The sequence below is a fragment of the Pongo abelii genome, chromosome 23 (assembly GCF_028885655.2).
Source record: "Pongo abelii isolate AG06213 chromosome 23, NHGRI_mPonAbe1-v2.0_pri, whole genome shotgun sequence".
Lineage (NCBI taxonomy): Eukaryota > Metazoa > Chordata > Mammalia > Primates > Hominidae > Pongo > Pongo abelii.
Genome location: NC_085929.1, coordinates 48,407,791 through 48,420,883, shown reverse-complemented (window position 1 = coordinate 48,420,883; position 13,093 = coordinate 48,407,791). Strand labels below are relative to the sequence as shown.

Below are 13,093 nucleotides of genomic sequence, written 5' to 3'. Positions count from 1 at the left end.
GCTGAGTGCTGGGATTACAGGTGTGAGCCACCGTGCCCAGTATTTTTTTTTTTTTTTTGAGACAGGGTCTCACTCTGTCACCCAGGCTGAAGTGCAGTAGCATCATCTAGGCTCACTGCAACCTCTGCCTCCTGGGTTCAAGTGATTCTCCCACCTCAGCCTTCTGAGTAACTGGAACCAAAGGTGCACACCACCATGCTCAGCTAATTTTATTTATTTATAATAATTTTTTTAAGTTATTATTATTATTATATATTTTTTGAGATGGAGCCTCGCTCTGTTGCCAGGCTGGAGTGCACTGGTGCCATCTTGGCCCACTACAACCTCTGGCTCCCTGGTTCAAGCAATTCTCCTGCCTCAGCCTCCCGAGTAGCTAGGATTACAGGCACACACCACCACACCCAGCTAATTTTTTTTTTTTTTTTTGAGATGGAGTCTCGCTTTGTTGCCAGGCTGGAGTGCAGTGGCGCGGTCTTGGCTCACTGCAACCTCCGCCTCCTGGGTTCAAGTGATTTTCCTGCCTCAGCCTCCCAAGTAGCTGGGATTACAGGCACACGCCACTATGCCCGGCTAATTTTTCTATTTTTAGTAGAGACGAGGTTTCACCATGTTGGCCAGGATGGTCTCGATCTCCTGACCTTGTGATCCGCCTGCCTCAGCCTCCCAAAGTGCTGGGATTACAGGCATGAGCCACTGCGCCCAGGCTATTATGATTTTTGAGATGGAGTTTTGTTCTTATTGCCCAGGCTGGAGTACAATGGCTCAATCTCAACTCACCGCCACCTCTGCCTCCCAAGTTCAAGCAATTCTCTTACCACAGCCTCCCAAGTAGCTGGGATTACAGGCATGCACCACCACGCCCAGCTAATTTTGTATTTTTAGTAGTACAGACAGGGTTTCTCCATGCTGGTCAGGCTGGTCTCAAACTCCTGATGTCAGGTGATCCGCCCGCCTAGGCCTCCCAAAATGCTGGGATTACAGGCGTGAACCACCATGCCCACCCTGCTCAGCTAATTTTAAAATTTTTTTGTAGACATGAGGTCTCACTATATTGCCTAGGCTGGCCTCAAACTCCCAGCCTCAAGTGATTCACCTGCCTCGGTCTCCTAAAGTGCTGGGTTATAGGCGTGAGCCACAGCGTTCAGCTTACTTTATTTTCTTGTCATAGTGCCTACTACTGCTTGACTTTCAGGAAGTCCTCTCCACACCCCATGCCATGAGGAATCAAAGCCGTATCTGTGCTGAGGGCAGTGGCTCTATGGGGCCATTTACATCCCGATCTTTCTGAGCAAGACATAGTTAGTTTAGTCTGCAGTAAGAAGGATTTCGGCTAGACAGTGTCTCTGCTCTCCCAGATACTACAACAATGAGCACACTGTCATCATTGCCTATCCCACCCCCATCACACTAAGTTAATCAATAATGTCTGATTCAACTGTCTTCCCAGGGTAGGGCATTGGGTCTGGGCGTAGGAAATGATGAATGAATGACTGCTGAGAATGAATGGATGAATGTAATCCATCCATTCACTCAACAAATATTTATTAACTACGATGTACCAGGCACTTTTAGAGTGCTAGACATACAAAGTGACAAAGTCTCTAACCTCTTGTTTCTTACATTTTAGATGTAGAGACAGTAAACAAGTTATTATATAACTGTTGAGAGAACCAGTTCGCTATGGGCCCTGAGCGTCCCTGCATGTTCTTGCTGGGTATGCCAAGAAAGCAAGATCCTGACAGCTCTGTACCCAGGCTGTGTTTGCAGCAAGGAACCTTGAAAGATGAGGTAAAGTCTCCCACTGGACAAAGAACAGCATGCTTACCACTCACTATAAAAGCAGTCAATTGGCAGGGCCTGCTGGTGTGCACCGGTAGTCCCAGCTACTCAGGAGGCTGAAGCAGGAGGACTGCTTGAGGCCAGGAGTTTACGACCCACCTGGGCAACATGGCCAGATCCCCATGGTGGCACTTGCCTGTAGTTCCAGCTACTCAGGAGGCTAAGCAAGGAAGATTACTTGAGCCCAGGAGTTTGAAGCTGTAGTGAGCTATGATCATGTCACTATAGTCCAGCCTGGGCAACAAAGTGACACTCCAAAAAAAAAAAAAAAAAAGGCCAGGCACGGTGGCTCACGTCTGTAATCTCAGCACTCACTTTGGGAGGCCGAGGCGGGATCACTTGAGGCCAGGAGTTTGAGACCAGCCTGGGCAACTTGGAGAAACCTCGTCTCTACTAAAAATAAAAAAATAAGTCGGGCGTGGTGACACACGCCCGTAGTCCCAGCTCCTCGGGAGGCTGAGGCAGGAGAATCGATTAAACTCGGGAGGCAGAGGTTGCAGTGAGCCAAGATTGCGCGCATTGCACTCCAGTCTGGGCCACAAAGCGAGACTCTGTCTCAAAAAAAAAAAAAAAAAAGTACTGTGTATGAGCATGAATGAACGAAAGTGAACAAAGGAATCACTAAAAACCTGCTTACTGTGGAGCGTGGAACCAAAGGCCTGTTCCACGGGTGGCGCTGGAACGCCCCTCAGAAAAGGAGATAAAGGTTCGGTTCCTTTAAGAGGCCCCGCCCCGCCCCGCGAAGCCCCGCCTATAAGGAGGCACGTGCCCCCAAGCCGCGCTCTAGGGGCTGGACTCAGGGCGGTTTGAAAGATTGGCGCGCACCGCAGGAGAAACGGTTGGTCTTGCGGCTGGGATGTCGGTGTTGAGGCCGCTGGACAAGCTGCCCGGCCTGAACACGGCCACCATCTTGGTAGGTGCAGGCGGCCCCGCTTCCCCCACCGGCTTTTCTTCCTGGGCGGCGCTTCAGCCACTAGGTCAACTGAGCTCCCTGAGGCGCCAAGCCAGCGCGCGCTACCGTGGCGGGGGCGGGGAATAGGCAGAGAGCCATGCTCTGAACCAATTGGAGTAGCCGCTCTCTGAGGTTGAGGGACGCACCCACCAATAGGTGCTCGGCGGACTCTTTCCCAGCTTCTGATTGGCGAGTTCCAGCGCCTGGAATTGGTTTTCCCGCGTCTGGGGGTCTGGCCTCCTGGAGAGGCCGGCGGTCGGAGCGAGGGTCGGATAGTAGAGAGTGCGGTGCCCACAGGCCTGCAGCGGGTCCAAACGTCAGGCCCCCAGCCCGTGCCGCTTCGCGGGGTCCACTTCTCGGGAAATGTCCTCCGAGCCGCCTGCTGGCGGTGTCCCGATCCCCCTGGGAGTGGGTCGAAGGGCCAGGCCCTCCCCAGGGGGTGCTGTGCCTAGGGCTCGACTGTCCGCTCTCTCTCCCTGCGCAGCTGGTGGGCACGGAGGATGCTCTTCTGCAGCAGCTGGCGGACTCGATGCTCAAGGAGGACTGCGCCTCCGAGCTGAAGGTGTAAGTAGTCGCCGCTGTGGCCTGGGCCCACGTGTCTGTCACTCCAGAGGGATTCGGTCCTAGCTGCTAAACTCCGAAGCCCAGCGCCCCCTCCTCTGAGGCTGGTCCTTCTCCCAGCATGCAGCGTAGCTGGCTAGTCCCATGCCGTCTTATATCCCAACCTCCCCTTGCCGAGGTGGTGACTAGGTGACTAAACAGAGCCCCTTTCTGGCAGAGGGAATCAGACAGGAGTAATCTGAATAGGACCGGACCTGTCCTCCTCTGTGCTGGCCCAAGGAGTCGTGGCCACAAGAGCCTCGGGTGGCTAGGATGAGGTGGGGAGCCCTTGACGGCCTCTTTCCACATGAAGGGCAGCATTTAAACGGTCGCTGTGAGGGGGGTACGGATATCTTGAGTCCTGCAATTTCCTGTTTTTCAGCCACTTGGCAAAGTCCCTCCCTTTGCCCTCCAGTGTGAATCGGCCCCGAATTGACCTGATCGTGTTTGTGGTTAATCTTCACAGCAAATACAGGTGAGAGCCAGAGGAAGGGGCAGTCAGGGCTCAGGCAGGCCTGGCTCAGGACTGTGCTGGGTCAGTGACCTAACTTGTGATGGGAAGTGGTGAGGATGGGAGAGGCTGGCTGAGGTCAATCTGTAAGGTGAGGAGAGAGGAGCCAGTGGTCAGTGCACAATGTTTAAAATACACAACGGCCGGGCACAGTGGCTCACACCTGTAATCCCAGCACTTCGGGAGGCCAAGGTGGGCAGATTGCCCGAGACCAGCCTGGGCAACATGGTGAAACCCCATCTCTACTAAAATACAAAACATTAGCTGGGCGTGGTGGTGTGTACCTGTAGTCCCAGCTACTCGGGAGGCTGAGGCGGGAGAATTGCTTGAACCCAGGAGGCAGAGGTTGCAGTGAGCCGAGATTGGGCCACTGCACTCCAGCCTGGGCAACAGAGCGAGACTCTGTCTCAAAAAAAAAAAATTAAAGTACACGCGTAATAAAGAATGAGAGCTGGCCTTTGCAGCACTGTGGATATGCAGCTGGAGGCCATTATGCTAAGTGAATTAACACAGGAGCAAAAAATCAAGTGCTACATGTTCTCACTTGTAAGTGGGGGCTAAACATGGGGTCCTCATGGACATAAAGATGGCAACAATAGACACTGGGGACTACTAGAGCGGGGAAGGAGGGAGGGGGCAATGATTGAAAAACGATTAGGTCCTATGCTCAGTACTTGGGTGATGGGATCAGTTGTACCCCAAGCCTCAGCATCACATGATATACCCATGTAATTAACCTGTACATGTACCCCCTGAATCTAAAATAAAAGTTGAAGTTATTTTTTAAAAACATTAAAGGACATAACGGGACGTGGTGGCTCATGCCACTTTGGGAGGTCGACGCCAGTGGATCACTTGAGGTCAGGAGTTTGAAACCAGCCTGGCCAACATGGCAAAATCCTGTCTCTACTAAAAATACAAAAATGAGCTGGGCATGGTGTCATGCACCTGTAATCCCAGCTCCTCAGGAGGCTGCGGCAGGAGAATCACTTGAACCCAGGAGGCGGAGGTTGCAGTGAGCCAAGATCGCGCTACTGCATTCCAGCCTGGGCGACAAAGTGAAACTCCATCTCAAAAAAAAAAAAAAAAAAAAAATTAAAGGACAAAGTATTTCTCCAGAGAAAGTCACCCTCTTGTCCTTCTCTGGCCTCTAGGATCAGAGAAGCAAGGACTTCTGCTTTCTCTGTTGTAAAGTTTTGTTCTCTGGTTTGTTTTCTCACCCTGGCCTGGCCACCCCAGCCTCCAGAACACAGAGGAGTCCCTGCGCCATGTGGATGCCAGCTTCTTCTTGGGGAAGGTGTGTTTCCTCGCCACAGGTGGTAAGTACATTCCTCGCCTGTTACTGCCCACCCCCAGCCAAGGGAAAGCTGGGGCAGCGGTAGCTTCTTGCTGAGGCACCCTGGGTGATGGAAAGAGCATGTATTTTACACGCACTGGGGCCTATCGGAGGGTGGAGAGCAGGAAGAAGGAGAACATCAGGAAAAATAACTAGTGGGTACTAGGCTTAATACCTGGGTGACAATGACCTGTACAACAAACCCCATGACACACGTTTACCTACATAACAAATCTGCACATGTACCCCTGAACTTAAAAGTTAAATTTAAAAACTGAAAGAACACATATACACATACTTTGGAATCTGACCTGTTGTCAGCCTTTCTAAGAGTGAATCTGAGCAGATAACTCTGCCATTGCTTGCAGTTGCCTAGTGGTTGCCCGTGACTTTCAGTAAAATCCAAACTCTAAAGACACAAAGCACTTTGCAGTTTGGCCTCTGCCGTCTGGGCTAGTCTCATCTCCAGTTACTCTCCTTCTCTGGGTCAGCTTATCTTTCTCTGAAAAAGTCCTGCTGTTCCTGAGACTTTGTAATATTAACAGTGAAAATAATAATGGCTAACATCTTTTGAGCTCTCACTGTGAGGCAGACACAGTAATTGCTTTGTTTTCATATTAATGTTTGAGGTAGGTATTACCTCCATTTTAGAGTCATGAGGTTAAGTTGCCCAAGGCCCCTAGGTAAAAAGTGGTAGATCCAAGGTTTACACCTAGGTAAGACCTGTTACAGGGCCCGTCTTTTTTTTTTAGACGGAGTCTCACTCCGCCGCCCAGGCTGGAGTGCTGTGGTGTGATCTCAGCTCACCGCAACCACTGTCTCCCGGGTTCAAGCAATTCTCCCAGTTCAAGCTGGGATTACAGGCACCCGCCATCATGCCCAGCTAATTTTTGTATTTTAGTAGAGATGGGGTTTCACCATGTTGGCCAGGCTGGTCTTGAACTCCTGACCTCAGGTATCCACCTGCCTCGGATAGTGCTGGGTTTACAGGTGGATAGTGCTGGGATTACAGGCGTGAGCCACCACACCCAGCCCCCGGCCAGCCCTTCCTCTTTTTGTTTACTCTAGGCTTCTGTCAAATACGTTTCCTCTTCTTTGTCTTGCTAACCCCTACAAATAACTCAAAACTCAGCCCCAGTGTCACTCCGGCATGCATGAGGTGTCTAACCTGTCTGCCTTCCCAGCTGAACTGTTAGCTCCTTGAGCAGAATGCCTGGCACAGATAATTCTCAAGAAGCATTGGTGAGCAAATGCAGGCCAAGTAATTTCTAGATGCGAATTCACTGACTCTAGAGTGACTCAGTGGGGTAGGAGCTATTATTATCTTCATTGTCTAATTTGATATTCTTGACTACCTAGAAAAGAAAGTAGAATAGGACTGTCACCCTCGCGACTTAGAAACTGAGCCCTAGAGTGGGGAAGTGAGTGACTCTGCCCAGCACTTCCTGAATTCCAGCCAGGAAGGTTGAGATTGCAGCTATAGCACTCATGGCTTCTTTCCAGCTGGGCGGGAGAGCCACTGCAGCATTCACCGGCACACCGTGGTGAAGCTGGCCCACACCTATCAAAGCCCCCTGCTCTACTGTGACCTGGAGGTGAGCATGCTGATCACAGAGACCAACGCTACACTCGGGTGCGGGGAAAGGGTGGTCAGTACACAGTGGGCACATTGGGAATGCTTATAGAAGGACTCAGTATCCGAGCGAGGCAGCTCCTGAAGAGGAGGGAGACACAGGATCCTGGTTTGAGTGGAGTTTCTGCTCACTGGCTATGACCTGGGCAGGTCACCCTGAGCCTTGGGGTGCACAGGTGTGAAGCGAGGGTGATGTGCTTTCATCTGGAGTGCATCTTATATGCCAGGCTCTAGCACGTACTGCCCTGCTTTTCCTTTTGCTGAGTTTCTGCATACTCAGTTATAACTAAGTCTTATGTGTATGTATTTGTGAGTCCACTCTCCTGCTGGGGTGTAAGTGATTGTGAGGCCAGGCGTATGTCCGTCTCATTAACTGGTGCATCCTTGTGTCCCCTGGGAGTCAAAATGCCTGATTTGCCCTTAACTCTCTGGATTTCAGATCTTGTCTAGTCTCACCCCAAGCCAGGGTCCCCAGCAGGCAGTAGGGATGTTTGTTGGGTAGGTGGGTAGATGGTTGGATGCATATGTAGGGTGTTCTGCCCCAACTGGATTCTGTTGGTGTTTCTCACAAGGTGAAACTAACCACGAGGTGTAGGAAAGTAGCCTTTTTATTGTTGTTGTTGTTGTTGTTGTTTTAGATAAGATCTTGCTCTGTTGCCCAGGCTGGATTGCAGTGGTGTAATCATGGCTCACTGCAGACTCGAGCTCCTGGGCTCAAGTGAACCTCCCACCTCAGCCTACTGAGTAACTAGGACTACAAGCATGCACCACCACACCTAGCTAAGTATTTATTTATTTACTTACTTTTTTTTTTTTTTTTTTTTTTGAGAGGGCGTCTCACTCTGTTGCCCAGGCTGGAATGCCGTGGCGCGATCTCGGCTCACTGCAAGCTCCACCTCCTGAGTTCACGCCATTCTCCTGCCTCAGCCTCCCAAGTAGCTGGGACTACCGGCACCTGCCACCACGCCCAGCTAATTTTTTGTATTTTTTAGTAGAGACGGGGTTTCACCATGTTAGCTAGGATGGTCTCAATTTCCTGACCTCATGATCCGCCCGCCTCGGCCTCCCAAAGTGCTGGGATTACAGGCATGAGCCACTGTGCCTGGCCACCGTTTATTTACTTTTTAATATAGCGATGAGGTCTTGCTGTGTTCCCCACACTGGTTTTGAACTCCTGGCCTCAAGCAATCCTCCCACTTTAGCCTCCCAAAGTGCTGGGATTACAGGCGTGAGCCACCGAGCCTGGCCTTTAGCCGCTTTTTATGCAGGATAAATCCTGATGACTTTTTGCTAAAGAGGCCTCAGCAGGAGTTGATGTGCTCTCCCCGATGGGTCTACTGAGGAGTCACAGGGCCCACACTGCCACACCCATGTGCCAGGCCTGCTCCATTCCTTTGGAAACCTGTTTATTGGTTTTGAGATACATTTTGAAGAGTTGTGTTTCTGCTCTGTTCTGGGTCTTGTGCCTGTTACCGAAAGCAAAGTGATGAAATGCAGGGAGAACCGAGTCAGTACATGATCTGCCACCACCAATCCGTCACCACTGTCTAGACCGGGGTCCCTTATCCTGGTGTCAGGGCGCTCCTCTGGTCTAAGGGCAGAATTCAGAGGATAGCAGTCTGTGGCTGTTGCCAGTAGAAATGGGGATGTTTTCATACCACATTAGGATTGGGCAGGTCTCATCACTGCCTCATGTGGCAGCAGCCATTAGGCCTGCCCCTTGGTCGATGCATCGATCGTGATACACACTTGACTCTGTCACGCATTTGTTTTCCTATTTGATGACTACTTTTTGAACCCCTGACCAGATCAGCACTCTGATCTCACAGATGGTACCCTGAGGCCTGGGCACACCTGAAGTGCCTGCCCCGCCAGGCTTTCCTCCCAGAGAGAAGAGGCGACTTGCTCAGGATCAGACAGCTCGTGAGTGAGGGGTAGAGCCAGCTGTTCTCCTATCCTAGCCTGCTGACCGTGTGACTTTGAATAGGTCACTTTGTCTGCCACAAAGCATCTCTAAAGGGGAATCACGATCTTTGCTCTGTAGTTCAGATGCTGGTGGGGGACGGGGTGCCTACTCACCTTGTGACAAGTGGTGTAATTCTGTCTGTGGCCATGAGGTGGCGGGCCAGGCCAGGTGCTGGGTTCTGTCACGGCCCGGGCAGGAAGCAGGAGGTCCCAGCCTGGTTCCAGCCGCAGCAGGAGCTGCAGAAATGCCTGCTCAGAACGTAGGCCTGCATCCCTCAGATGGAGCATCCAGGGTTTGAACTGGCCTCCCTCTTCGTGCTGGTGTTGTCCTCTTCAGAACACTCTTCTTCATAATTGAGTTTGAGCCCCACCATATATCTTGAGGCCTTTGCGTGGCAGGAATTACCAGCCCCGTTTTATAGATGAGGAAACACAGGAAGGTGTGTGATTGGCCCAGTGAAATAATTGCCTAGGTCTGCTGGTAGGGCTCTGTGCTGGGCCCTGGGAACACAAATGAGTCAGATATTGGCCCTGCCCTCTCAGAATCTCATGAAATAAGCAGACATGTAACATATGCAACAGCAGAAGGATTTGCTGAGCTTTGGGAACCTGGCGGTAGAATTAGGTCATTTCTTCCTGGATGTCATGAGCAAAGTCATGATTGTGGTCAGACCCGGGCATTTGGGTCACATCTCTGGAGTGACGTGGATTGGAGGAAGCCTGGCCAGAGGCAGGAGGCTGGGTCGAGGCTGCTGCAGGAGGCAGGTTGTGGAACCTGAGCCTCAGCAGCCTAGAGATAGAGTTCAGGAACAAAGGCCACCAAACTTAGAGGATTTATTAAAAAAATACTTCCTGAGTTTCTGTGGTGCCAGCCACTGTTCTAGGCTCCAGGGACACAGCACAGAACAAAATAGTCAAAAACCCCAGCTTCCTGCTGGGCACGGTGGCTCACACCTGTAATCCCAGGGAGGCTGAGGTGGGAGGATCACCTGAGGTCAGGAGTTTGAGACCAGCCTGGCCAACATGGTGAAACCCAGTCTTTACTAAAAATACAAAAATTAGCTGGGCATGGTGGCACGCACCTGTAATCCCAGCTACTCAGGGTGCTGAGGCACAAGAATCGCTTGAACCTGGGAGGCAGAGATTGCAGCGAGCCAAGATGGTGCCACTGCACTCCAGCCTGGGTGACAAAGCGAGACTGTCTCAAAACAAAACAAAAAAAGCCCCAGCTTTGTTCTAGTCAAGGAAACAAATGGGGTAAATGATGTGCTGGAAAGTGGAGGCGTGGCGTGTCAGGTGGTGGTAAACAGGCAAGAGTTAGGCAGGGTAACTAGGGAACGCCCCTGCAAACAGGACTTTTAAATAAATAAAGACCTGAAGGAAGTAGGCGGGCAGGGCATGGAGATACCTCGTGGCAGGAGGAACAGCAAGTGCATGGGCCGAGTGTGGGACTTGCCTGGTGTGCTCAAGGTCTGGCAGGGAGGCCTGGGTGGCTGCAGCACAATAGCAAAGGGCGGGTTGGGGTGTAGAAATCAGGAATGGTGGGGCTGGATCATTGGAGCCTGGTGGGGAGCTGCTAGAGGGCTCGGGGCCAGGGAGGGATGTGGCCTGACTTGGGTTTTAAATGGACGCCTCTGGCTGCTGGGAGGAGAGTGGACTGAAGGGAAACTAGGGCAGAAATAGAGACAGGTCTGGAGGCTCTTTCTTTTTTTTTTGAGACAGAGTCTCGCTCTGTTGCCCAGGCTGGAGTGCAATGGCACAATCTCGGCTCACTGCAACCTCCGCTTCCAGAGTTCAAGGGATTTGTCTGTCTCAGCCTCTCAAGTAGATGGGATTACAGGCACCTGCTACCATGCCTGGCTAATTTTTGTATTTTTAGTAGAGACGGGGTTTCACCGTATTGGCCAGGATGGTCTCAAACTCCTGACCTCGTGATCCGCCCGCCTCGGCCTCCCAAAGTGGTGGGATTACAGGCGTGAGCCACTGCGCCCGGCCTGGAGGCTCTTTCTAGGGGAGTTAAGCGTGGACTCAGTGCTGGCCAGGGAAGAGGATGGTGGGATGGTCTGTGACACCGGCTGTTTCCAGGATGGAGCCGGCCAACCGTTCTGTGGCCAACATATGAGGCATGAGAGAAAGAAGAGTCCTCGCCGACTCTGAAGGTTTTGCCAGCTGACTGGAAGGATGGAGTTGTCTTTGGCTGAGATAGGGAAGCCTGCAGGAGGAGCAGGTTTTGGGGGGCTTCAGGGGCTCTGCTTTTGGCATGCAAAGATTAAGGGGTCTTCTATTAGTCACCTAGGTGGAGAAATCCAGTAAACAGCTGCATACATGTGTGACATTCAGAGGGAAGACCTGGAGGTGTAATTTGGGTGTTATTAGCAACTAGGTGGTTTTAAAGCCACAGAACTGGATGAGGTCACTGGGGGACTGAGTGTGGGAGAAGAGATTCAAGGACCAAGCTCTGGAGCCCCAGCATATAGATAACTGGGCAAAGATAAGGGAGCTGCCTGTGTGGGAGCGGAACCCTGGGTGAGTGTGGGGGCCTGGGAGCCAGGCAGAAAAAACGTTTCAAGGAGGGAGTAAACAGCTGTGTTGGACTCTGTCAATAGCACCAGTGCAGTGAGGACTGAGAAGCTGCCACTGGGTCTCATACCAAGGAGGTCATGGTGGCAAGTGGTGGGAGTAAGAGCAGGGAAGTTGAGGCTGCCCTGGTCTCTAGTGTTGTACTTTGGGTGGGTGGTGACACCCCAACCTGCCCCCAGCTAGAGAGGAAACAGAAGACGAGATGCTTCTGAGGCCACATGTCGGCCAGGGGAAGACACTGGGCAGCATCGTGTTCTTCCAGCGGATGTGTCTAGAGCATCTGTGCCCAGGCCTAGAGCAGTCTTGTCCCTCTCTGGCTCCACAGCTCCCCTGGGCCCATTCCTTTTTGATGGCACCTTCTTATCTATGGTGAGGGCCACCCGCTGTCCCTCCCTCCTTCCTATCCCTGTGAGTATCTTCTGCTCCCTGGTCTTGAGCCTCTGTGGCCCGAGCTGCCCGGGCATTGGTTGGAAGTAGCCCTGGTTCAGAGCTCAGCTCTGGAGTCACTAGCTGGGTGACCCTAGACAGCTTGTTCAACCTAGCCAGCCTTGTTAAGCCTTCATTTCCTCTTGAGCAGGAGGTCAGGCTCTGGATGTCTCCAGAGGTTGAAGGATTGGGCAAGCTGAGGCAGTTGGAAGCTACTCTGAGGTGTGGCATGAATGAGGGCGTGGCTGTGATGGGCAGTGGTGACCTGAGCTACCCCCGAGTCTCCGCCCCCAGCCCTGCTCTGGCAGCCCCTGCAGCTGCTCTGGGTAAGGGAGCAGGGCCAGCTGCTGCATTCTGTCTCACTACTGTTTTCTGCTCTCCCCGCAGGTGGAAGGCTTTCGGGCCACCATGGCGCAGCGCCTGGTGCGCGTGCTGCAGATCTGCGCTGGCCACGTGCCCGGTGTCTCAGCTCTGAACCTGCTGTCCCTGCTGAGAAGCTCTGAGGGCCCCTCCCTGGAGGACCTGTGAGGGTGGCTGGCCCCTGGGCTGCCCCTCCTCATGGCTTCGTGCTGACTCCATAAACATTCTCTGTTGAGGATGTCCAGTCAGGGCTTGACAGGCCCAGGCTCAGCCCCCAGTGGTTGCGAAGGTTCCCTGCAGTGCCTGTGCTGCAGCAGGGAGAGCTGGGCAGAAGCAGCGAGGGGACCCAGCTGGTGAGACCGTAGCCCCCTCCCATCCCACACTCACTCTTGCAGAGCCTTGTGTCTTTAAGCAGCTGGCGTGTTACATCTCCATTTAAGGTTTCCTTTGAACAAAAGGTCTGTGGCTAAAAAAAGTTTAAAAATCACTGGTCTCATTCACCACTTTGACTTTGTAGATGAGGAAACTGACTCAGAACAATTAAGAGTAGGGCAAGGTGGGCCAGGTGCAGAGGCTCACGCCTGTAATCCCAGCACTTTGGGAGGCCGAGGTGGGTGGATCACTTGAAGTCAGGAATTCGAGACCATCCTGGCCAACATGGTATATCCCCGTCTCTACAAAAATACAAAAATTAGCCAGATGTGGTGGTGGGCACCTGTAGTCCCAGCTACTCGGGAGGCTGAGGCAGCAGAATCATTTGAACCGGGGAGGCAGAGGTTGCAGTGAGCTGAGATTGTGCCACTGCACTTCAGCCTGGACAACAGAGTGAGACTCTGCCACAAAAAAAAAAAAAAAAGCGAGACCAGCCTGGCCAACATAGTGAAACCCTGT

At 52.3% G+C, this 13,093-nt stretch overlaps 1 protein-coding gene across 4 annotated transcripts; it reads left to right on the top strand.

The window, feature by feature from the left end:
* The first annotated feature begins 2,568 nt into the window (after window positions 1–2,568).
* On the top strand, window positions 2,569–12,689 carry CENPM (centromere protein M). Of its 4 annotated transcripts, none has more exons than XM_002831196.5 (6): window positions 2,569–2,752; window positions 3,276–3,355; window positions 3,774–3,866; window positions 5,142–5,221; window positions 6,742–6,833; window positions 12,230–12,689. In XM_002831196.5, the coding sequence occupies exons 1-6, from the start codon at window positions 2,696–2,698 to the stop codon at window positions 12,368–12,370; spliced, it is 543 nt and encodes a 180-aa protein (XP_002831242.1). In that variant the 5' UTR covers window positions 2,569–2,695; the 3' UTR covers window positions 12,371–12,689. The 4 variants fall into 4 exon arrangements, with proteins under 4 accessions (XP_002831242.1, XP_054399501.1, XP_054399500.1 ...); XM_054543526.2 differs by lacking the exon at window positions 12,230–12,689 and adding an exon at window positions 7,534–7,665 and having other exon boundaries at window positions 2,601–2,752; XM_054543525.2 differs by lacking the exon at window positions 12,230–12,689 and adding an exon at window positions 7,510–7,665 and having other exon boundaries at window positions 2,601–2,752.
* The last annotated feature ends 404 nt before the right edge of the window (window positions 12,690–13,093 follow it).